Source organism: Sinocyclocheilus anshuiensis, unplaced genomic scaffold (assembly GCF_001515605.1).
Source record: "Sinocyclocheilus anshuiensis isolate Anshui unplaced genomic scaffold, SAMN03320099.WGS_v1.1 scaffold544, whole genome shotgun sequence".
In the NCBI taxonomy this organism is placed as follows: Eukaryota; Metazoa; Chordata; class Actinopteri; order Cypriniformes; family Cyprinidae; genus Sinocyclocheilus; species Sinocyclocheilus anshuiensis.
Window position 1 is genome coordinate 978,466 of NW_015555763.1, and position 24,670 is coordinate 1,003,135.

At 38.2% G+C, this 24,670-nt stretch overlaps 5 protein-coding genes across 7 annotated transcripts in view; 3 read left to right on the top strand and 2 right to left on the bottom strand.

Moving 5' to 3' along the window:
• LOC107674110 (protein dispatched homolog 2-like) overlaps nucleotides 1–5,216 on the top strand; it is a 12,557-nt gene extending 7,341 nt beyond the window's left edge. Inside the window, exons 5-8 of the mRNA XM_016468000.1 lie at nucleotides 466–590; nucleotides 733–830; nucleotides 941–1,038; nucleotides 1,598–5,216. Coding sequence (XP_016323486.1) covers nucleotides 466–590; nucleotides 733–830; nucleotides 941–1,038; nucleotides 1,598–5,083 — 3,807 coding nt within the window. The 3' untranslated portion in view covers nucleotides 5,084–5,216. The remainder of the gene's footprint in view (nucleotides 1–465; nucleotides 591–732; nucleotides 831–940; nucleotides 1,039–1,597) is intronic.
• Nucleotides 5,217–7,283: 2,067 nt separating this feature from the next.
• LOC107674116 (RNA pseudouridylate synthase domain-containing protein 2-like) lies at nucleotides 7,284–10,757 on the bottom strand. Its single transcript, XM_016468009.1, has 3 exons — nucleotides 10,039–10,757; nucleotides 9,657–9,953; nucleotides 7,284–8,410 (listed from the first exon to the last, which is right to left on the bottom strand). The coding sequence occupies exons 1-3, from the start codon at nucleotides 10,462–10,464 to the stop codon at nucleotides 7,589–7,591; spliced, it is 1,545 nt and encodes a 514-aa protein (XP_016323495.1). The 5' UTR covers nucleotides 10,465–10,757; the 3' UTR covers nucleotides 7,284–7,588.
• A 574-nt stretch (nucleotides 10,758–11,331) lies between these two features.
• Nucleotides 11,332–16,110, bottom strand: LOC107674112 (protein-L-isoaspartate(D-aspartate) O-methyltransferase-like). Of its 3 annotated transcripts, none has more exons than XM_016468002.1 (9): nucleotides 16,048–16,110; nucleotides 15,709–15,783; nucleotides 15,191–15,325; nucleotides 14,965–15,069; nucleotides 12,818–12,849; nucleotides 12,492–12,741; nucleotides 12,251–12,336; nucleotides 12,005–12,174; nucleotides 11,333–11,868 (listed from the first exon to the last, which is right to left on the bottom strand). In XM_016468002.1, exons 3-9 carry the CDS (start codon nucleotides 15,306–15,308, stop codon nucleotides 11,832–11,834), a joined length of 798 nt encoding a protein of 265 aa, XP_016323488.1. In that variant the 5' UTR covers nucleotides 15,309–15,325; nucleotides 15,709–15,783; nucleotides 16,048–16,110; the 3' UTR covers nucleotides 11,333–11,831. The 3 variants fall into 3 exon arrangements, with proteins under 3 accessions (XP_016323489.1, XP_016323488.1, XP_016323490.1); XM_016468004.1 differs by having other exon boundaries at nucleotides 11,333–11,904; XM_016468003.1 differs by lacking the exon at nucleotides 15,709–15,783 and having other exon boundaries at nucleotides 11,332–11,868; nucleotides 16,048–16,079.
• An 84-nt stretch (nucleotides 16,111–16,194) lies between these two features.
• LOC107674114 (uncharacterized protein C15orf57-like) lies at nucleotides 16,195–18,352 on the top strand. The gene is made up of 4 exons (XM_016468005.1): nucleotides 16,195–16,318; nucleotides 16,591–16,814; nucleotides 16,897–17,050; nucleotides 18,022–18,352. Exons 2-4 carry the CDS (start codon nucleotides 16,598–16,600, stop codon nucleotides 18,185–18,187), a joined length of 537 nt encoding a protein of 178 aa, XP_016323491.1. The 5' UTR covers nucleotides 16,195–16,318; nucleotides 16,591–16,597; the 3' UTR covers nucleotides 18,188–18,352.
• Nucleotides 18,353–23,246: 4,894 nt separating this feature from the next.
• On the top strand, nucleotides 23,247–24,353 carry LOC107674054 (prolactin-releasing peptide receptor-like). The gene has a single exon (XM_016467914.1). It carries the CDS (start codon nucleotides 23,247–23,249, stop codon nucleotides 24,351–24,353), a length of 1,107 nt encoding a protein of 368 aa, XP_016323400.1.
• The last annotated feature ends 317 nt before the right edge of the window (nucleotides 24,354–24,670 follow it).

Consider the following 24,670-nt stretch of genomic DNA (forward strand, 5'->3'; position numbering starts at 1 on the left):
CGTAAAAAGACAGTATAAGTCATTATAATCCGTAATTATGTCCCCACTGGATGCAACAAATGCCTCGTTTATAATGGGTTTTAATGTTTTTGTCTCGTCGCTCCGGCCGGGACAGGGCATCACAGTATGGTAGGGGCGTAATATTTCCGTCACACGCTTGAGGTATTCGGCCAATCACAGCGCACTGGATAGCTGGCCAATCAGAGCACACCTCGCTTTTTCAGACCGATGAGCTTTGTAAAAATCGACGCGTTTCAAAAAGGCGGGGCATAGAGGAGTAACAATAATGTACAGTATGTGGAAAATAATGTGTTTTTTGAACCTTAAACCACATAAACACATTTCATTACACCAAATACACAAAATAATGTTCTTTTTAGCAACATCATATGACCCCTTTAAATTCATATTTATAATGACTTCAAAGAGTTTCTACTTACCGTTCATATGTCTTTGACCTCACAGGGATTTGAACCTCGTGGAACAGACATAAGTATCCGGCTAGCAACGTGGATGAGGTTACAGCAAAACACTGGACCTGGAAAATCACTGTCTCCATTTCCATGGCAACTCACAGATAGAATCTCAGGGTATTTCTTTGTCATCACATGATACTAAAAATACTTTTAAATATAATTTACCACTGATCATTTAACTAAATCAGACTGTTGCTTTTATTACTAAAGGATCGTATGCTATGTTTGTATTGAAAAAATCCTGTTTGTCTTACAGAGAGGACACAGTTAGATCTGAACCTCAATCAAGAGAACGTTCACGGAGAATGTTGCACAGTGATTACACTGAGCACAACTTTTTTTGTAACGCCCCAGGTGAGATTTTACTCACATGTTGTCAGGTATTTCCAAATCTAATAAATCAGTAAATGGAGCACAGCATGTTTTAAGTGATGTTTTCTGTCACCCAATCTGTGGTTCTGCAGGAGAGCGCTATGCTCAGCTGGTCTTCCGCTCTGGAAACTCTGCCAGTCTCTGGAGTCTAAAGGCAATTTACTCCATGTGCCAGATGGAACAGGAACAGGTAAACCAAGGACTATATTTTCCTAAAAGGGCATAATATTCTTAAGAAGTCGTTAAATGCAGTGTGGTGGATATATGATATGATGGATCTATTCATTGTGTGTTAATAATCAGATTCAGATATTAGAGAATTCAATGTGATCTCATTAGTAATCATACTGTAGGTATTTGCACATAAAGTTTGGTTCTGGCACACATACAATTTGCCTGCATTGAAAAACACACTAAAACATCATTAATGCACTGACAGCATCTAAAACACATCTAAATGCATTTTGCATATGAACAACTTTTAGAGACGTACATAATCTATACAAATGTATTTCTAATATAAATATAAAAGATTTGTAAAGTTTTTTTATAGCTCATGTAGATTTTAGATGCAGTCAATATGTCTGTTTTACTTTTCAGCATATATCCAAATATACAAGAAAGTACATGCAAACTGAATGAACGAATACTAATGAGATGAACAAGCATGAAAACTTAAAGCTATACACCTTTTACATTTGTAATACTTTTGCTGAGAAATGCAAGTAACTTTTTATTATTCATTTTAGATCCATTCCGGGACACAATTTGCTAAATTTTGCCAGGTCAGATCAGAGTTATACAGCTCCATGGTGAAGAATGAGTGCTGTCCAAGTTGGTCTCTGGGAAACTACTTGGCTGTTCTTAACAACGTTTCTTCCTGCTTTAGTCTGACAGCACAGCAGGTTTCTGAAAGCCTTGGCCTGCTCAGATTCTGTGCCCCTTACTACCATGATGGAAGACTGGTTTCATCATGTACTGAGAGGAGTAAATTTGGCCGCTGTGCATCCGTTCCACACCGCTGTAAACTGTCAAGTATCTACCAGATTCTCCATTACCTTGTGGACAAAGACTTCCTGGGGCCACAGACTGTTGAATACAAGGTCCCGTCCCTAAAATATAGCACTGTATTTCTACCAGTAGAAAAAGGAGATCCACTAATGAAAATGTATTTGGACTATATAGAGGGTCGCGAACTCACATACAATAACACCACCATAACAGGAATGGATTTGGGAATTAAACAAAAACTTTTCAAGTATTACTTGGCACGGGACTCTGTCTATCCTGTTCTTGCAGCTCTTGCACTTTTGTTCACAATTGGACTATATCTCAAATCACTATTTATAGCAGCAATGTCACTGGTTGCTGTCATATTATCACTTTCAACCTCATATTTTTTCTACAAAGTTGCATTTCGCTTGACATTTTTTCCACTCCTCAATCTTGCATCAGTCCTTGTGCTTTTGGGAAGCTGTCTGAATCAAGCCCTGACTTTTGTTGATTTCTGGAAACTACAGTTAAGCCACAACCCTCCAGCTGTCCCTGAGAAGAGAATGAATCGGGTTTTACAGGAAATCGGATACTTGATATTAGTGTCAGGTCTGACATCTAGCATCACGTTTTACTCGGGCTACATAAGCAGCATCACTGCCGTGAGATGCTACGCTGTATATCTTGGCAGTGCCTCATTAATCAACACATTATTTGCTCTCGTTTGGCTTCCGTGCACCCTCATTTTGCAAGAACGCTATGCTGTGCTGTCTTCAAACCCTGTCGCGAAGGCTGCTTGGAAGCCCTGCTGCTCCAAAAATACGGGTGGATTCTGGGAGACAAGTTCAAGAAAGCGCTGTCTGTTTACTTTGAGACAGAAGCTTCGGACATTAGGGCGAGGGTTTTCGGACACATCAAACCTGCTTTTTTTAAAGATCCTGCCTTGTGGAGTTGTGAAATTCCGATACATATGGATCTGCTGGTTTGCAGTCCTTGCCGTCGGTGGAACGTACATATCATGCGTAGACCCTGGCATGAAACTGCCAACTTCAGACAGCAGAACCACTCAGCTGTTCCGCTCCAGTCATCCCTTTGAGAGATACGATGCTGAATATCGCCACCAGTTCATGTTTGAGCGAATGAAACAGGGTGAAGATGAACCCATGACACTGACTCTAATTTGGGGCGTAATTCCATCAGATGACGGTGACCACTTCGATCCAAAAAGTAATGGATCTTTAGTTCTTGATCCAGGGTTCAATATAAGCAGTCCCCAAGCCCAACTGTGGTTGTGGGATCTGTGTAGAAAAATTCAAAACCAGAGCTTCTATTCTCCATTACCAGCTGACCAAGAAACAGTAGAAGACAATGTGTGCTTTGTGGAACAATTGATTCACTGGGTTTCTATACGTCGCTGTTCCGAAAGCGAGGATGCGTTTAGCTTCTGCTGCAATAATATTCCCTTTCCTTACCCACCAAGAGTTTTCGAGCAGTGCCTTAGCATGATGGTAGCAGAGCAGCATGCAGAGGGGCACTCACCCAGTGCCGGAGGCCTAAGGTTTGATTTGGAGGGTCGAATCACTGCCCTTGTTGTAATATTCAAGACTGTACAACTTTACAGCTTCAACTTCAGCAGAATGTCTCAGGTCTACCAAGAGATCTTATCGTGGTTTAATGGGGAAATGTCCAAGGCTCCAGTAGGACTGCAGAAAGGATGGTTTGTAAGCCAACTAGGCTTATATGACCTCCAGCATTGCTTGAGCTCAGAGACATTGGAGGTGGCAGGCTTTTCGGTAGCACTCACATTTGCACTGCTCTTACTAACAACATGGAATATTCCATTAAGTGTGTTCGTGTCCATTGCGGTGGGAGGAAGTGTGTTTGCTACTGTTGGCCTCCTTGTGCTTTTAGAATGGCAGTTAAATGGTGTGGAAGCACTCTTCATTTCAGCAGCTGCAGGTCTTTCTGTTGACTTTGTGGCCAATTATTGCATTTCATATAGCCTGGCCCCACACAATGACAGACTGGGCAGGGTTGCACATTCCCTGAAGAGAATGGGTTGCCCGGTAGCTACAGGTGCTGTGGCATATTTTTGCGTGGGCATTATTATGTTACCCGCAACTGCATTGCTTTTCAGAAAACTTGGGATCTTCCTCCTAATTGTGAAGTGTCTTGCATGTGGCTTCGCTACTTTCTTCTTCCAGTCGTTGTGCTGCTTCTTTGGACCCCAGAAGAACTGTGGGAGAATAACCCTACCCTGTGTTACAAAGCAAGCCACTAAAAATATACTGTCGTCCTGTTCGGCTACAGAGCCCGGGGCCACAAATCCTGCAGCTAATGGGGCATTTGGCTGTGGCACGGGTTCTCGGGTTCGAAGAGGTTGTAATAAAGAAAGCGAAGACTTTCTTTGCCCCAATCAGCAACACCATAAAAAGCGGCAACCAGTCGGTGGAAGGGAGCCAGAACAGTACGAACTGCAGCCACTTGCTTGCCAGTTGAGCGACAGCTTCGAAAATAGCACTTGCACCAGCAAGCTGTCCAACAGGCCTTCTGTCCTTTCTGATGACATTCAGTTCTGTGGCCTTAGTCCAAGGCAAGACTATGATCGAGTCAGCATTGAGGCTGACAGCGCAGAAATGTGTAGCAGGCACCTTAAGGGTTGCAACCCACCTCCAGCGCTCCAGACCTCATCCCCATACAAAGAGAACATGTTGCGTCCTGTAGTTGCTCCTACACAAGCTGCATCTAAAGAGAAGGTTTTGTGCAAGAAATGCCGCGGCCAGTCGAGCGGTGGGCTCCAACTTTGGAATGTGTCTTTGTCGTCTTCCTCTAGCATGGAAGAAATCATGATCACTCAGACTACAGACACTGTCAATGAAAGGTCACTCTCAGTAGATGAAGCCACTAGCTGTCATCTACACAAACGGCTTTTGTCTTGTCAGTCTCAGAGCTCCATGGAGGGACTTGAAGACTCCAATGAGACCTGCTTAAGTGAGGTAGAGCCTGCTATCTTAGTCTCTGAAGCTGTTAAGTTTGAGGAAGAGTTACAACCTGGCCACCTTAATGGCAAGAGGGACACTTTACGTCTGTCCTTGAGGGAGACTGTATATGACCTTGCTTCCCCGGGGTCTAGTAGGGTGAGGACAACCCAAAGTGAGGTGCCAGTGATACTGCCCAACAGCAAACCCGATATGCCTGATGTTTGGATAAAAAGGGAGGGAAAAGGTGAAGGTGGCAGCTGATCAATATTGTCAACACACTGAGCAAATCTAAACAACCACAGCATGGCCAGTACTTTATATGGTGGGCTTAACTTTTGTACTCAGCAGCATATTATTACATTTCTCAATCTGTCTGAAAATGCATACCAGATAACAAAGACTAGTTAATTGTTCGGAAATATACACAGTGCTTATAAAAATTGAATTGAAAGAGGACAGATTTTTTTTAGCATGATTCCTTGCATGTCATGTAAATATACACTGAATGTGCACCCACAATAGCCTTTGAAAAAGCCTTTCTTCAGGGGCCTTGAACTGCAAACTTACCAACACTTAAAGAACAATTGTGCCTGATCTTTTAAACAACCAAGCCATGAGCTTTTTAAACTCCATAATTTTGCAAAGATCACAATCATTATAAATTTATTTACTTTTTTTTTAGACTCAACCAGTTCTCCAAATACTTTTCAATTATACACTTGAAAAGCAGTGGTGACATACAAACTTTATTTTCTGACCAAATCTGGGAGACAATTACATCATCCTCAAAAAACCCAAACCATCAGAAGATCCATTGGAAACTATTGCATAGACTCTATCTGTCCCCTTTAAAACGCTTCTATATGCATCTGTCACCTTCCCCAAATTGTAATTTATGTCCGCAGAGGGCACTGGGTACATATTAAATTTTTTGGGGGGAATGCTCTGCACTTTTTCCTTTCTGTTCTCAGCTTGCTCATGACATATCATTCTTGTTAGATAAGGATATGGTGTTGACTCCAGAACTGTTCTTCTTAAATAACTACTATTTACTTTTAGCTGCTCTCACTGCGGCAAAGAAAATGTTAGTCAGTCGCTGGATTCCTCCACATACGATGAGCAGGCGTGTATGGGGCTTGTCTTTGCTAGACATTATGTCCTTGGAACTATCAACAGCTCACATTCATGGTGCAGACTAAAACTTTGAAGACCTGGAGTGCTACTTTTGATATCGTTAAATCCTTTGTTTCTTCTTTTTGATGTACAATTTATTTTGTATTTATGTATACTTTCTGTTTATCTTATGATTAGGTATTTTACTTTTCTCCACTGCAATGTCTTATAATTCCTCAGCACAGTATAAGTCTACCTGGTGGGTTGGGGTGGTGATTACAATCTAATATGTTGTATCTTCTCTATATTGTACTGACTACTCTATAAAAATTATTGTTCACAAAAAAAATTATACACTTGAAAAGCACTGAAATAACCCACTACAGTAATTTTACACTTACCTTATGCCAGGAACACTTGGCATAGATGTGCTTGCTACTGTGGCTATAACTGTTTTATTCATGAATACATTTTATTGAATGTTATGATACTACATTTTTAAACCTGAACTTTTCATAAAAGCTGTAAGGAAACATCATTTTGTTATTGCCAGAGCCATGGAAGTACCTCTTTTAAAAAAGACAATGACTGCCCATCAGAATATAGGCCAATTACAATGTTCTTTAGTCAGAATGCTTCAGTGTGTGGACATGTTTCACTAATATCCCTGATTTATGAAAAACTGCAATATGATATTTGAACCCTATACAAGACTGTGAGTGTTACCTCAATGTTCAGTATGTATTTGAAAGATACACATGGTTTAGAATGCAAACGTTTGTATGTAAAAAGTGGTGTTTTGTGATGTGCACAAAGATGTCAATCCTTTATGAAACTGGAAAAACTTAGCAAATGTTAGTTGTACTGAAAAATGATGTTTTGCTAGAAAGAACATCCTTCTTTTTATATTCAGATTCATTAAATGTTACTTCATTAAGGCCAGCGGATGCGTACTTGACATTGTCAAAGCATCTTAAAATACAAAGTGCCAAACTGTAAGAATGATTTGCGCCAAAAAGTTTTTTTTCCCTGAAATTATGCAGCTGTATTATAAAACCTGCTGGTGTGGAACTACTGTTGTTGATAGCCTGTGCGTAAAGTCAATTTGAAGTTGTCTGAAGATAAACTATGATGAAGTAGTTCATTAAAAAATAAAAATATTTTTAATTGAGATTACACTGCAATGACTTTCTTTGGTGGTTTTGAGTTCATATGCAAGTTGAAACTGGACTACATAAGACAATTAAAAACCTCAGCTTCGTTTCTATGCATAACATGGTATTTTGCATGACATTTTAATTAAAATTACTCTCACCTACTATTACTGAAGGGGAAATCATATAAAAAAAAAACATGATTTATTTTTATTCCCACAAAAAAAAAAAATCTCTTATTGCTGTATGCTCATGTCAGATGAGATGTTTTCCTTCTCAAATATAAGGAGCTGAAACAAAACAACTGATGAAACGGAAATGCACCGCAATACTGACTTAATAAATCCACGAATCTTAAATGAAAAGAAATTTAAAACGTATTTTTTTTAATTCACTCAGAATATATTCAGTAATCTAAGAGAACAAAAAAACAAAATCTCTGTAAACACATGCGGTAATATCAGGTAACAAATTATGCATGAATACATCTGATTTTAGTTTAATCCTGAAGCCAGTCTTCTTTAGCCCAGTCAGGCATTTTGGTGGTGTATTCAAAGTCAGGTCCTTTGTATCGTAATGCATGTAGGTACATAATCAAATCCTTCTCCGTTGGGTCAGGTCGCACAATTTTGCACTCACCACATAAATTATCTCTGACAAAAGCATTCGATTTTGCAGTTCTGGAGGCTTCATCTGATACTGAATCCTTTTCTTTATGAGCACCATTCATCTTGTCTGCAGTCTCGGCTGCAGATGTGCTCTTGTGAAGTTCTTGACTACCTTCTGCCTTTAATTCCTCCTCTGTTAATTTACGCAAACCGTCATCACATACAACACCACTTGACGCAGGTGCAGTTATTTGATCATTGTGTTCTTGAACACCATCACTACACTCTGTCTTTGGCCCTTGCTTTCCTAAAACCTCTTCATCGGGCAAATCCAACAAGTGCAGATTCTCTTTTGAACAATGCTCTTTTATAAGAGCTTCTAGAAGCTCTTCATCACTCATACCCACTAGCCCTCCTTTGGCTCTGTTTGGACCCCATGCAGAAGACCCATAGATGGGATCGTTGAGGATTGGAAAGCCGAGGAACTGAAGATGAACACGAATCTGGTGAGTACGTCCTGTGAGAGGCAGACAGCGGACCACACTAGAGCGCCCGTTATAGCAAAGTCTCTGGAAAACTGTGCGGGATTCTTTGCCTTTGGTATCCACCCTACAGAGGCCCACGCGGAAGGACACTACCAGGATGGGTTCTTCACACACCACCTCACCCTCTGGAAACTCCCCTTCCACACGACACACATACTCCTTCTCTAACTGAAAAAAAAAAGAAAAGAAAGTATAGTTTAAATCTGCATGAAATGAAAATTCACCTTATCTATTTTATAAATGCATGTTATAGACCTTTGCCTGACAATTCCAGACTTTTAGAGGTTGCATACACTGTAATTTCTAGCTAATATTTTAGTAAGGAGACCTGCACATAACATGCAAGAAAAAAATTAATTAATAAAAAAAACAAAAAAAAAAACCTGGCCATAAATTATGTTTATGGTTTATAAAGCATATTCTGAATTTGTGGTCACAATATCCAATTTTTCTTCCATTTATTTCATTCACGTTTAAAAATGTAGTGAAATATAACATCAAAATAATACATTAATTATTCACTTTTCAAACGGACAAATATATACACAGATAACATTTTAATTTGTGTAAAGAATGTTATTTAATTGTAACAAAATAACACATTAACAACTGATATTTAAATGCAAGTTTTAAATTGCTGTTTTTTTAAGGAAAAAAAAACATTGTTTAAATGTCCTGTCCAATGGCATTTTTTATATTTATAACTCAATTTAAATGTATTTTTTTCTCTCGGGCAAGTAACTTTTATACTTGGACAAGTAAATGACAAATTTACTTGTCCGAAGAACAACCACATGAGAATGCTTAATGTCAAGCCCTGAAAATGCTAAGTTTACCAGCTGCTGTGAGAAAAAGCTATAAACGACCCATCACCTGCAGCATACTCGCATGTGATATAGCCTAGTAGCTGGGACAACTTCTTTATGTTTACAGACGTGACGTAATGACGCAGTGCCATGCTCAAATTTCCCGCGAAAACCTACCCCTACCACTCAAATTAGAAAACGTTATTATAAAATAACCGTTGTGAATCGGGCTAAAACAAGGCGATAGTTTTGAACACTGGCTGGTTATGTTCTTGCTCAAATATTGATTCGGATAATTTTTAACCAAAAAAAAGTTATGGACTGCAGCTTTAAATTAAGTGATTTTTTTCCATTTTATTTTTAAGTGACACTCCTAGTTCTCCATAAATCTGTGGGTCTGGGTCAGAGTACCCCTTTAGACTAGTACCAACCACTGTAAACAGATTTTGGTTAACAGTTTTCCAAAGCTCAAGAATAAGTCAAATAATTTTCAGTGTTGATATAATTTAACCTTTACTTATATCTACAATTCCAACAAACTGTGACTGACAGAATGCAACATTTTTAAGACCGTACAGCAAATATGCCATTTAGAAATTTTGTCCTACCTGTCTCTCACGAACCATCGCATCCAGTTTTTTGGAGACCTCAAGTGTACGAGCAAACAGCAGCACACCTGAGGTGAGGCGGTCCAGTCGATGCACTGTGTGGAGGCCACTAAGGCCCTTCTCCTTTCCCAGAATGAAAATGACAGTATTGTGACGGTAGCGGCCACAGGGATGCACAGGAAGTGAGGCGGGTTTATCCACCACCACCACTTCACCATCATCCACCAGAACCTCCAAGGGCCTCCCACTCACAGGGGGCTCATGACGATGCACTGTGTTCCTCATAAAGTCATTATTCTAGACAAGCAAAAGAGATACAAAAATTAAACAAACCAGCACATATAAAGAGACAGTCAGTGAGTGTTGTCACGTGATCTCTTACCTTTAGTATTATATTCAGGTCATCCACAGGGCTTTCATTCAATTTAATACGCCCCTCTTTGACGGCCTTATTGTAGTAATCCAGAGACTCCGCCCGGAATTCACTCTTAAAAACCTCTAGTAGTGTTTTACCAATCCAGCGTCCCTTACAGTAGGTCGTAAAATCAAAATAATAAGGATACACTTTGCGAAGACCGCTTTCAAAATAGTAGGTTTCCGCAAAATGTTCTTGGCTGAAACTCACGCCTGGGTTGCGTTTCTGTGGCGGAGGCACGTACCGCTCTCCGGGACGCAGCTGTTTGCCGCACTTCTTTTGCTTCTTACGTTTGCCTTGTTTTGCTGCCTCATCCGTCTCCTCGTTTTTACGTTTACCGCGATTTGTTCTGACAGTGCTGTCCGTATCACAGCTGTCTTCTTTAGTCTCCATGGCGTGTACTTGAGTATAGAACTGTTGTTTTGCGAAGTTCAGATGTATTAGACTCTCGCACTATTTGTCCTGACATTTAGCTCTGTCCGTAGCGTTCCCAGAGTTTGAACACTCACGTTTTTGTTCCGATACAAGTGTCTCAGAAAATGATTGTTTTCTCTTTTTCCAAAGCAAAGTAATGCATTTAAACCTGCTACCTTCCCTTTGGCACACGTGAACATGCCATCCAGCGGCTCAGTGACAGAATTATTTCCGTCTTGGGTTGATGACATCATGTGACGTCATTTGTTTACGAATTATTTGTGGTGTAAAAATTTGTCTACTTTTATTCTACATTCTACTTTTATTCTATTTCGCAGGCCTAATTAAAAGTATTATATAAATATTTGTATTTGTATAGATTTGTTTCTTCCCTTTTTTGTATGAATTCTTTCATTTCATTTCATTCTTTCTTGAAACTTGATGTTTAAATTATTTTCCTGTGCACATTTACTGAATATTGAACACATGTAAATCAATGAACAGCTATTTAACACATATAATCTTTAGTGAATTAATCTGTAACTTCCTTTTTTGGGCAAAAATTGGTAATTTTTTCCTATTGACACTGGCCATTAATCTCATATCTCTTCACAAGATATATGTGCATTTATTTTTCTTTTTTCTTCTTCTTTTAACGCAGTTCTATGTATTTTTACATTTCCTGGCAAAGATTAAAAAAAATGGTTTATAGTAGTATCATAGTAGGCTACAGTATACTGCGCGTTATTAATTTGAGAAAAAAAAAACACAAGGCCTTATATTATGTTTACATTTAATTGTGTACATTTAACATGTAGATGAATACAAAAATTTTCAGATTAATTAAAATCTAATTTAAATCACACAGTTGTTTAGACAACTGCAACACTCAAAATCTGACTCCATGCACAGACTACAAAAGAAAGAGAATAATTTAACTAATTTTTAATTTCAACAGCTAAAAGTATTTTTGTTTCCCATTTATTTAAGCCTTAGCATATAACTTAGTAGTGAGACATCAAAATGATTAATCAAAAGTTAGCATGGTAGCAGTTACATTTCCACATATAACTGTACTCTATATTTCGATTGCTCCTTGCTGTATAGTATGTTAAAGCTGAACATGGCCACTTATGAAGCATACTGAGATCACAAGCCTTAGATATGGAAGTTCTTGCTCACTCAGTTTAAGTATGCGAAGAGACACCTCAGAGAATTCAGTATTCGTTTCAGTTCTCTAGCAGTTACTGCATTTGAACTTCAGTTTTAAGTCAAGAATCAGAATGATCTAGACGAGTATGTTGCTAGGCAGCAGGTGGAGATGGGATGAGAGCATTCCCTCAGCCCTAAGGGCTTTCTGAACCACAGCACCAGCGCCATCTCCTGCAGGGGCAACCATACTGCAATCAGAGCTCATCACTGGGAAGAGAAACAAATCAACAGCCACATAGATGTGATGAGCTACAGTACAATATAAATCACTCTATTCTGCTTCATCTCATAAGGACTGGATGCATACCCTGGCCATTGGCGGCGTTTGTCTGTCAGTGGGACGTAAACCACACCCATCAGTGCTTTCCTGAGGAAAGTACCATCGCTCTGACGGTCATACTGCTCGAGAACTTGGCTTCCACCCTCTGGGCCCACAGGCAAAACAAGTCTCCCACCTGGTTTCAACTGTTCCAGGAGCTGTTGATGCATATGTATAATAAGACTACTGCAGGCTATGTGAACAACAATTAAGTCTAATTCATTATGTGCATACAGCTTTAGGGAGTGTAGGAGCTGCTGCTCCAACATGAATAGCATCATAGGGGGCTTCATCAGGATAACCCAACAGTCCATCACCCACTGCAAGGCGAAAAAAAAAGAAAAGCATTTCACAAAAACAAGATTGTTAAACCATTCTTGTAATGTCACTAGCAATGACACAGGTCCAATGAGAATGTTTGTGCTTCAACATACAAGAAAACATTTTATTTTAATAAATTCTTTTAATCACTCACCCACTAATTTAATTTGTCCAGAGGCAAGCAATTCTGGATCGTCCGCCTGGACATTTTTCACAGAGGCTTGCACCAGCTCATCTATGTGGTCAATTCCCACTACTTTTCCAGAGGGTCCTACCTGCAGAATAAAGACAGCGCTCACCATTCTGGCAAAGCATGCAGTGAGATATCCACTTCCTGAACCCACATCCATGGCTGAAGCTCCTTCTGTTAACTTGTCACTGAGGACCTCCAGAGCATGTGCATGCTACACAAGAAGTCATTCATTATTGCATATTAAATATAACAGTGACAACTATTTTAGAAGTGTTTGCCTGACCTACCATATGAGGGGCACTGATTGTAGCCTTGTATCCTTTGTAGAAAAAAAACAGTGTGAGTGAAATTTTTTATTTTTTTTTCTAGTTTGCTTCATGTCTTCAAACCAATATACAGTGCACAGCATAAATGAGTACACCCCCTCTGATTAAATATAAAAGATGTATTTTCTTATAGAAAGATGGCAAAATTGAAATGTATTAAACATATTCTTAATAAAAACAGAGAAATACATGCCATTAATATCTGTAAAATAAGAAACAGCCAATTTTTGTTTAAATGAAGGATTGCAGAATTGAGTACAACCTAGATTTAATTCAGTCAATTCCCACTACTTTTCCAGAGGGTCCTACCTGCAGAATAAACATAGCAAAATATAATGTACAACAGGAATCTGTATATCTAATTAAATAAAATAATGTAAAATAATTTTTAAAAAAAAGGAAAAAAATGTGATGAAAGATGTTTAGATTTTATTGTACATAATTTTGTTATATAGGTTTGTGTCTTGGTGTTTAAAATTTGAATTATTGTTCATGTTGGTGTAGAATTGTATTTTCTACTTCAACGTGATATATATATATATATATATATATATATATATACATACATACATGATGTATTTTCTTATAGAAAGATGGCAAAATTGAAATGTATTAAACATATTCTTAATAAAAACAGAGAAATACATGCCATTAATATCTGTAAAATAAGAAACTTAGCCAATTGTTGTTTAAATGAAGGATTGCAGAATTGAGTACAACCTAGATTTAATTCAACCAAGTGTAATATTCTAGAACTTAATATGTCCTCCGTAACTCTTAAGTACACTGTTCTGACACTTCTTGGGTGTACAAGTTCATGACAAATTTTCACATCTGTGCTGTTTAACTCCTGGAGGACACCTCCTTGAATGCTCTGGTCTTTAATAGGGAGTGTTGCTCAGCTCGTCTCTACAGAATCCCCCACAGCTGCTCAAGAGTGTTAAGATTGAGTGAAAACATGTCCACTGAAGGATTTTCACCTCAGGAGAATGAATATCTTCATTGTCATGTTAAAAAAATGCCCAACAATGCAGGGAATGAGAAGAGGGTAGCATCTTCAGTTTCAGGTTTTTTTTATTACATCACATAGTGGTGTGTAAATTCATGACAGCTTTGATAAAGTACAATTTCAGCACTCATACATCCCTATAGAAGAGCTTTACTACCACTGAATGCCACTGTGGGAACCAGGCTCTCTCTGTACTCCTCCTCTAGCAACACCAGAACATTTAGGATGCTGTTAGATGCGAAATGACTGAATTGGTCTCATGAGACCAGAGTATGGATTCCCAGAAGTCTATATTTTATAAATATGGGCCTTGGAAAAAGCTAAATGAGTTTATTGTGCTTTGGCTACAGTCGGTAGTTCTGGTGTGGATAAACAACCATGCATGTCACTTCTGCATGCTGCATCTTACTCTGTGAGATAAAGTGTCTCTCTTTTCACAGCTTTTGCCGGCTCTGAGACACTTTCACAGTGTTTCTCCTGCTCTTTTTCTAGCAAAAACTCATCACTAAATGAAAGCTTAAAGTGAAGACCTGATTATTTCAGGGGCCTTTTCACAAGTCCATTGTTTTTGAATTTCTGTGTTACTTTGGATATATTTTCACACTTAAAACAATAATTTGGTATTCCTCTTGTACCATTGTCCTCTTTTATGCTAAGAAATAAATCTCCTGACAGTTCTCTCTCAAGTGGTTTCATTGTTGTCAGCATTAAGTCTGAGTATGATTCAGTGGGCCATATAACACTTAATTATCAAGAAATTAATTACCTTTAACAGTTTTGGTTCAACATACTTACCTGTTGATCAATACTTGCCTTAACCTTACACCAGAATTGTTTTTTTTTTGTTTGTTTTATTTAGTAATAAATAAAACCTCCTTTCAGGAGGGTGTACTCATTTTTGCAACACAACATTTTATCACTTTGATAAGAAAATGGAATTTTAACATTCTTCTTTGGTAACTGATCAAGCAGACTTGCTGGAATATTACCATAACATGTCTTCTAAGCAAAGAGTAATTGCTGAATATGTTAAGTTTCAGAGGGGGTGTACTCATTTATGCTGTGCACTGTAATATGCCTGCTGATGTATGAAATTCACCTATGGACTGGGGAGAGTCAGCATAAGGGTGGTCTCTGGAATAAATCCCTCTATCAGTGGCAAGCATGGCATTAAACACTCGGTCACTGCGGATAACTGCATGATCTGTCACAGAAGGACAACATTAAGCTCTTTACTACTGAATCTGTCCATTAAATGACATTTGTGTATTGAGATGTACAATAACATCTAAGCATTGTTTTTATATCACTATCTCTCTACTAACCTCTTAAGCGGGTGATGAGTTCTATATGTGTTTTGCCACTAGAGATCCATGCCATGGTTCTGGAGAGCAGCAAACCCATAGGGACCACTACTGCTGCCAGCCTGAGCAGCGTCTGCATTGCCTAACAAGCACTGCCTGCAACAAATGATGTCTGGATTTCAACAACTGCCAAGTTTGGACAGTCTGTAAACTCACTCTGACGTACACCTGTCCTGAGTCTTACCCTGCTGAAAAAGATTACCATCTTAAACCACTTACACTTTGCCAAGCTGGTCTTCAAAGTCCTTAAAACCCTTTCAAATCCAACTAACACAGCAACCTTAACAAACTGGGAGACTAACTAAAAGCAGCAAACCTAAGCTGGTGTAATATGTTTTTTTTTCCCCCAACAGATGTAAAACAATTACATGCATTTAATTTTGTGTAAACTAATCAAAACCAAAAAAGTAATTGAATTTGTGATGCATGCAATAGTGTGTTTGTTCATTCATTTTAATAGCTTTAATATATGGATCTACCTGTCTTTGGACCTCAGAGCACTGATGCATTCAACATGCGTCCTTGATTCAGGTCAACAAACGTGAAAATCGGACCTGACCAAAATGTATACGCCGGACATCAAATACACAATGAAATAACAGAATATTATTATATACACAACAAACTGGGCTTTAAAAATGTTGTACGTAGTTTTTTTTTTTAAAACGTACAACCAAAAATATCACTGAGCAATAAAAAGAACAACATGCAGCGTCTCCAGTACATGTTAGCATACTATTGTTTTAAAATGGTAACTGAGACTAAATAGGTGTATATAAATGACAAGTACATAGCTATCAAAACATCAAAAATCTTACTTTCGACCCGACGTCAACGTGCTGAAGAAGTAAGCGGAAGTAGTGTTTCTAAACACATCTCTACGACCAATCACATTCACGGAGTTACTGACGGACAGGTGTAACGGCCAATCAAAATCGGCGGGTAATCCCTGCCGGTTACTTGCTTCTCAGCAGCAGAGAAGGCAAAGCAAGAGAGAAGGATGGGTTTTAAATGCTAATGCTTGTATTTTGTTTTCCTTTTAATATATCCTTTTAGGTCTGAGGTGCATTGAGAGCATTGTACTTTTAGGTAAGCACCACTATGTTCATTTTATGACTGATAATTTTCTACTGCTCCATTATATGGGTTTGCTTGAGACCTAGTAATGTCAACTATCATTAAGACTTTGTTATGGAAACGACGATCGCTGTTAAAACTTAGCATTTTTTCCTTAGAAACCTAACAAGCCTGTCTTTTTATTTTTAAACCATTAATGTTGATATCCCATGTGTTTACAACACGCATGTCGATGCAGATTGTTTATAACTAATTCTTCATTAAAAATGTGCTTTAATTACTAGAAACGTGATGATCGACGACTTCGAAACTCATACGGTCCGATCAAGTGGAGATCTGTGGACTGAGATCTGCTCCAGTCTGCCAGAGCCCCAGGAACAGGATGGTGGACAATTTACAGACTCATTTGAGCCTTCCTCTCCAGGAAACCCTCAGACCAACTCTCCCAGAGCTTCTTTCAGCCCCTGGGAACCAATGGCTGACTCTGAGGTTTATATTGCCAGTTTAGGTACAGGAAATTCCAATTGATAAGCATGTTATTTAATACGGCCTGTTGATTTGGTTTCTAAGAGCATGTTATTTTGCTACAGAAAATCGATTGAAAAGGATCAAGGGACAATCGAATGACGTAACATCAAGGGAAATGCTCCGTTCCTTGTCCCAGGCTAAAAAGGAATGCTGGGATAGATTCCTTCATGATGCCCAAACCTCAGAACTGTTCCAGGAAGGGAACTTCGATCAGAGGTACTGTAAGGATGAGATCTGTTGCTCTCAGGCATCTTGAACTATTCAGCCTCACTTACTTTTGCAGATGGGATAAATGTCAACATATTATAAAAATTCAACTTTTAATAAATGCTGTTCTTTTGAACTTTCTATTCATCAAAGAATCCTGAAAAGTTTCCGTAAAACTTTTCCATAAAAAAGCACAACGGTTTTCATCCTGTGACACTCAAGACTGGAGTAATGACTGCTGAAAATTCAGCTTTGCCATCACAGCAATAAATTACATTTTAAAATATATTTAAATAGTAAACAGTTATTGTAAATTGCAATAATATTTCACAATATTACTGTAGTTTTGATTAAATAAATGCAGCCTTGGTGATCACGAGAGAATAAAAAAATAAAAATAAATAAATCTTGACCCCAAAAATCTTTCTACTTGGAAAATGCTGATATTTTTTTTGGACCATTCTGTCCACACACCAGACTGTTTCAGCATATATATTTTCTACAATTTCTCACTAGAATGGTCTACTTTAGATTACACAATAACATGTCAGAGGAAGGTCAGGACTCTGAATTGGCCAATCTAAAATACTTAATTTATTCTGCTTGAACCACGCTTTTGTTGACTTACTCTTGGATTGCGTCTGTGTCCCAACATCACCCATGGCAAGTATGCTTGCAGCTGCTTAGCCAGATAAGAAGCCCACTCTGGTGCAAGTAGGGAATGGTGATGATACCTTACCAATTGTAATTGGTCCTGAGGTCCTCTGAAGATGCAATATTTTAATTAGAATATTATTATCCTAAAGATTTTTTTCCATTAATGTCCTTGATTAGGCTATTATTCAGAAATCCAGGCAATTTCAAAAGATACATTTTTCTCTTTGCTGATGATACAAAAAATGGCATTTATTTCTGTGGTCAAATGAATTTAATCAGCTCTTCGGTTTGCGTGTAATTATTCGGTCTTGTGTATCCTGCAGTGCTTTGGAGCAGTTCAAGCGCTGGCTGTCTCCTGAAAGGGTGGCCATCAACGCAGAAGAGCTGGAGTACCTTCTCTTGCCCACACAGAACAGTGAGGCTCCTGCCAGCTCAACCCAAACTGACAAGCCAAGTGAGGAGGAAGAGTGCCCAAGCCCAGAGAAATAACCTTATCACAGCATTAACCTGTTTGCTGTACTGACCAGCAGTGCTAGGAGAATTAAGAGTATATGGGGTCTTGTTGTGGACAGCAACTAAATATTGTGATTCATTTAAAGGATTGGTTCACTTCCAGAATAAAAATCTCCTGATAATTTACTCACCCCCATGTCAGCCAAGATGTTCTTTCTTTCTTTCTTTCTTCAGTCACAAAGAAATTAAGGTTTTTGAGGAAAACATTCCAGGATTTTTCTCCATATAATGGACTTCAGTGGTGGCCAACGGGCTGAAGGTCTGAATTGCAGTTTTAATGAAGCTTCAAAGGGCTCTACACGATCCCAGCCGAGGAATAGGGGTCTTATCTAGCGAAACAGTCAGTCATTTTCTTTAAAAAGTAATAATTTATTCCTTTTAACCACAAATGCTCATCTTGCACTAGCTCGACTTCACGCATTACTTAGTCACATTGGAAAAGTTACGCGTGACGTAGGCGACCCAGTGTTTACAAAGCAAACGTGCAAAGAAAGTCAAATGCCCTTTACAAAGGGAAGTTGGAGGAGAAAATGAGATTTTTTCACCCTACTTTTTGAACCGGAGTACACAGACGAAGAGCTCACTGCGTGTGACCTTTCCGATGTGATTACGTAATGCGTGAATTTACAGACGCGGAGCTAGTGCAAGATGTGCATTTGTGGTTAAAAAGTATATACATTTTTTGTATTTTTTTTATTTTAGAAAATGACTGATTGTTTAGCTATAAGACCATTATTCCTTGGCTGGGATTGTGTAGAGCCTTTGAAGCTGCATTGAAACTGCAGTTTGGACCTTCAGCCCGTTGGCCAGTGGCCACCATTGAAGTCTATTTTATGGAGAAAAATCTTGGAATGTTTTCCTCAAAAACCTTAATTTCTTTGTGAATGAAGAAAGAAAGAAACGAACATCTTGGATGACATGGGGGTGAGTAAATTACCAGGAATTTTTTATTCTGGAAGTGAACTAATCCTATAATGTGATCATTTGATTCACATTTAAATGAAGGTGTCTTTGGTTGTGCATGCTTCTCAATCTGGTTTCAACTCAAGATTCATTTTTGTATCCTCATATTTGTTGAACTGAAAGAAATACATGTGTGAATTAAAAAACACAATCTCTTTCTTTGAGAAATTTTACTTGCCAAGTAACATGCTCTGCAAAAGCAGAAATCTGATTTGTTGAGAGAACTACAAGCATAATCTGAACAAAGTCAAAACCTGACTACATGTTATCATGGAGCATTCGACATATGTATTTTCAAATGAATGTAATTATTTACTATTGAATTTAAATTGATTTTTTTGTTATTCCTTTTCTGTAGTATTGTTATACACTAATCCAAACATACACAGGCAATACATTTATAAACACATTTTTTCATGCATATTTATATGAAATGATAATCGAATATATGTCATAAATGTGAACATTCCTCTGAATTCAAACATGTAGGTCATTGCAGTGGAATAGACGACCACTAAATGAAACGTTAGTAGAGAATGTTAAGTGTAAAGAGCCTATTGTCTCTAAACATGTTAGTAACTGTACACTTTATTCTGAAAAGATAATAAAAGCTATGAAGGAGCCATAATGAGATTCTTGTGTGACCTTTGTAGTGATGCACGCTGATATTTTTGCCCAGCACTAACCAATAGATGTCACTATTGTTAAATATGGATGAAGCAGCACTCCAGGGTATTCCTGTCATTATACTGTTAAAGCATCATTGCTTTGTTCCACAGGTCAATATTTTTTATTATATATCAAATTATTCATATTATGCGTATACAATTATTTTTTAGTGCTTTATTTACTTTGACATTTTAGTATTCAAATTAATTTTTTTGTTTCCAGTTTCATATACATTACTGATACTGAACCAGGAAAGAAAACATAGGTAATGTCTCGTTTGCCTTTTTAGGTGTCTCATTAATACATGTATTTTTGCAAGAGTGGTTCATTACTTAATACAAAGAATATTTAAATAACAAAAATATGCCAAATCGGAAAGAATGAAGGATTTAATAGGAGCGCTCGATTTGTTCGCACCTATAATGACGACCAAATATCCCGTCTTTGCAGGTTTTTATTTTAAATTGTTCTTTAATTAATGCGTTCGTTTTTATAATTAAATGATTTTTGTCATTTTTTGTTAGTTTTTTTTTTATTGAATTTAATTAGTTTTATTTATTTAATTACATTATCACTTTAGCCGAAGGGAAGGTCTGTGAAATCATGTTGGAACAATGCAAGTTTTTCTAGCATTATATAAGTAGGCTGGTCGTTACCGAAGGTTCCTCACACTTGTGCGCATTGACGGGTCGAGGGAAATCTCCAGTCATCTGAGCGATCTGAGCGCTCAATATGTACACGAGCTGCGAACGTTTTAAGGAGGAAATTTACGTGGGTTGTATTTAATAAAGGCAACGTAGTGATTTACCCAGTCTGTGAATAAGTCTTACCTGTATCCTTAAACTAAGTGCTCTTGGATCATGCAGCATCCACTGAAGAAGTGATCAAAAGGACAAAGGTGGGGAAATGTTTTTAGCTTAAACTGAAATAATGCTGTGTGTGTTGAAATAATGTTTTAATTGGCAAGCTAATTGAATTGCACAGAGCGATATTAAACACGATACAAGGTATTTTTAGGTGCAGAAAATTAATTAGTAGGATCAATAGCCTAGATGTCTCTAAATGTAAATATAGCCTATATATAGCCAAATTACCATTATTGTAATATTTGGAACTCGGAAACATGCATTTAATGGATATTAGATTTAATAATTGCTACTCAATCATCATAATTTCATACATCGAAAATAGTTTTTCGTCCTCTAAACTTCTCATTTATCACCAAAGGAAGGTAAGTCAGGTTAAGCTCTCATTATTGGACTGAATCTGTCTTTTTAGGTTTGTGGGGACTGGCTCCCCCATTACAACTGTTAAATGACCTCTTAAATGACCTCTCTAGTGCTGAGGAGAGAAGGATCTGAGTAATGTAACTGCTGTCTTCATTTAGACTTGAGGTCTGCTGCTGTTCATATACGGTCTGGTGGGAAGCAGTAGCAACATGTTCAGAACAGATCATATTGTAGACTATTTGACAGAAAGCAACATACAGGACTTTCAGTCTCACAGTGTTCTCTGCCTGTTCAGAGTGCCCATAACTGTCCATTAATAATGGAAATCCACTTACAGCAATATGAATGCATTAGGCAAACTAATCTACACAGGCCATTTATCTTTTGTTGTGTTGTGTTTGTTTATTCAGATGTTTCATTAGAACTGTCCTATGCTTTTATATTAATATTCCCAGTATGGGTCATGTTGTCACAACTAAAACTGACATTAAATCACAATTGCTTTTCATGCAAACTGTAAAGTCATTTATTCAATTTGCCGAAAAGTAATAATAAGCTGTTTCAACAGCAGATCATTTTTTTCTTTTCTATTACTTCTTATTCCATTCATCTTTTACAGTGAACACTTGTCAGTCTGAGCAACTAACGTCTTGTAAGGGTCCTCTAACAGATAGAAGCCAAAACGTCTGCTTAAGTTTTTCAGTCTTAGACCATTTCAAAGAGACTTCTTGTTCACAAGTACTGTACGTACAAGTGGCTGTTCATGGAATTTTATCTCAAAGAGATACACTAAAGCACTGTAGAGTACACTAAAGCACTGTAGAGTACACTAAAGCACCGTAGCTTTTAGAAACTGAAGAAAGAGTTAAGTGTTTTGCTATCGCGTGGAATCCTGACTGAGAATCATTTCAAGAGGTTATTTGTACATCTCTTCACTTATGAGGACAGAGAACACAGATTTGCTGTTTTCTTGTACACTGTAGTCCAGGGTTCCTCAAATCTTGCCCTGGAGGGCCAATGCGCCGCAGAGTTTAGCTCCAACCCTGATCAAACTCACCTACCTGTGATTTTCTAATGATCCTGAAGACATTGATTAGCTTGCTCAGTTGTGTTTGATTAGGGTTAGAGCTAAACTCTGCAGGAAAGTGGATCTCGTGGGCCAGATTTGAGGATCCCTGCTGTAGTCTGTTCATTTAATCAGTTTGTATGGTAGGTGTAGATTACTTTGCCATAAGTCTTTCCTTTATATTGTAGATTAGGAATAGCCTTTCTGTTCTACAGACAAAAAGTACATGACCTCTCCACTTTAAATCACACAAAAATAATGCAAGTGGACATCCAATCTGGGCCGGTGTAGTGATCTGTGCTGATATCACAAAGGTCATTTAGAGCCAACAAAGTGCTGAATTAGTTTCAGGCAAAAATGTTCCAGCAATACATTTATTTAAAAAAACATTTCTAAAGCAGTGGTTCTGATCCAGACTACATTAAATATGAGTTTACATACAAGAGTAAACATGGTTAGCACTGACCACAGTGTAGTGTAGTGAATTATTAGCTACCAACAGCAACCAACAACCATTGAAATACAAGACATTTAGAGTACAAAATGGTTAAAGTTCCTATTTATTTCAATTAGTATTGCCAATATTCAAATTTACAAATATACAAGCAATATACAAAATGAACATTCATAATAATTATTTTAATGAATATTATTCATGTCATGTTACATGTTAATATGTTAATACTGTGAAATATTGCTATAATTTAAAACAACTGTTTTCTTTTTTTTTTATGTAATTTATTCCTTTATGGTCTTCAGTGTTACACGATCCTTCAGAAATCATTCTAACATGCTGATTTGTTGCTCAAGAAACATTTATTACCAATGTTGAAAATGAGCTTTGATGAATGGAAAGCAGCATTTATTATTCAGTCTTTACATTTACTTGAAATCAGCATTAATTTGAAATATTTTGCAACATTAAGGATGTGTCACTTTTGATCACTTTAGTGCATCCTTGCTGAATAAAACAATGAAAAAAAAATCTTACTCACCCCAAACTTTTGAACAGTAAAATATACATTCACTTTCTGTTTACATTTACAATGTCTTCTATTTACATGTCACTTTTTTTTTCAAACAGGTGTCAGTGTTTTGTCTTCATACCATGACGGACATGGACTATCTCCATAACGAATCGTGGAAAAACATGACTTTAGATGCATCTGCCTCATTCAGTGGACTGCAGCTCCTGATGGACCTGAAGCCACTCTTCATCCCTCTGTATGCCATGCTCGTCCTGGTAGCGTGTTCTGGAAATCTCCTCCTCCTCCTCCTCATTGGACTGAACAAGAAACTTCACAGCACTACAAACTTCCTCATTGGAAACCTGGCCCTGGTTGACTTGGTTATGTGCCTGTTCTGCGTTCCCCTGACTGCATTTTACGCCTTTGATGAGCGCGGTTGGGTTTTTGGCCAGTTCATGTGTCATTTTGTTACGCTGATGCAGACCGCGACTGTGTTTGCAGCAGTTCTGTCATTAACCGCTATTGCGGTGGACCGATACGTGGTGGTCACTTACCCAATTCGGCGTCACGGAGGTCGTTTTTTCTGCGCATGGTTGGTGGTCAGCATATGGCTCTGTGCATTAGCAATGTCCACCCCAACTGCTCTGCACACGGTCTATCTGGATCTTAGAGCAACAGGTCATGAAATGGTGGTTTGTGAGGAGTTCTGGCACGGGCAGGAGCTCAGTCGTCTAATATATTCATGTTTCTTCCTGCTCCTTTCTTATTTTGTTCCTCTAGCTGCAGTTTCCATATCCTACTGTGCAATCTCCTTCCACCTGCAACACCGAGCTACGCCTCGGCTCATGGCCGCTACACCTTCCAACCAGGAAAAGTGGGGGCGCAAGAGGTCCAAGACATTTCGCCTCCTACTGGTGTCTGTTCTGTCATTCGCTTTCTCCTGGCTCCCCTTGCAGGTGGTCAACCTCATACGTGACTTGGACACCGACTTCGCCATACTGAGCAAGAATCACGTCAATGTGATCCAGGTGTCGTGCCACTTGTTAGCCATGAGCTCAGCTTGCTACAACCCCTTCGTTTACGCTTCTCTTCACAACAAGTTCCTGTCATGTCTATGCCAGAACATATTTCAAAGAAGAAAACCTCATCATACTCAGAGTAGCCTCACAACCTCCAGCCAAATGCTCCGCTTGAATACTTCTAGCACTCTAGCTGACATTCCCATGGCCAAGATTTCACAAGACTGAATCTTTTCTCCAGCACACAGATGTTGCTTTTTTATGTTGTAGAATTGAACCGACAAATTCTATACCATAATCAAAACTGATTTGTTAAACCAATGACTCTTTATAGTTTTTAAAGCTATATGTACTCCATTGATTCCTGAGGAAAATGTTCTGTGGTGCTGTGCCAAAACTACTCATGTACCCTCAGGTCATGCTTGTGTCGATATGTACAACATTTCGCCCGAATATGCTAAAGTGTTGCGAAAATATAGCCTCATCCATTTTGCCATGCTATTTGTCAAATTTGTTTACACAAATTTGTTTGATAGTTAATTTTT

Coding starts and splice junctions, on each gene's coding strand:
- LOC107674116 (XM_016468009.1), bottom strand. CDS start 10,464: ATGGAGACTAAAGAAGACAGCTGTGATACGGACAGCACTGTCAGAACA. Junction 9,954..10,038: donor ACCTGAATATAATACTAAAG/GTAAGAGATCAC, acceptor TTGCTTGTCTAG/AATAATGACTTTATGAGGAA. Junction 8,411..9,656: donor CGATGGTTCGTGAGAGACAG/GTAGGACAAAAT, acceptor TTTTTTTTTCAG/TTAGAGAAGGAGTATGTGTG.
- LOC107674114 (XM_016468005.1), top strand. CDS start 16,598: ATGATCGACGACTTCGAAACTCATACGGTCCGATCAAGTGGAGATCTG. Junction 16,815..16,896: donor GGTTTATATTGCCAGTTTAG/GTACAGGAAATT, acceptor ATTTTGCTACAG/AAAATCGATTGAAAAGGATC. Junction 17,051..18,021: donor GAAGGGAACTTCGATCAGAG/GTACTGTAAGGA, acceptor TGTATCCTGCAG/TGCTTTGGAGCAGTTCAAGC.
- LOC107674112 (XM_016468003.1), bottom strand. CDS start 15,308: ATGCAGACGCTGCTCAGGCTGGCAGCAGTAGTGGTCCCTATGGGTTTG. Junction 12,850..14,964: donor TGACTCTCCCCAGTCCATAG/GTGAATTTCATA, acceptor TTTTCTACAAAG/GATACAAGGCTACAATCAGT. Junction 12,175..12,250: donor CTCCTACACTCCCTAAAGCT/GTATGCACATAA, acceptor ATGCATCAACAG/CTCCTGGAACAGTTGAAACC.
- LOC107674054 (XM_016467914.1), top strand. CDS start 23,247: ATGACGGACATGGACTATCTCCATAACGAATCGTGGAAAAACATGACT.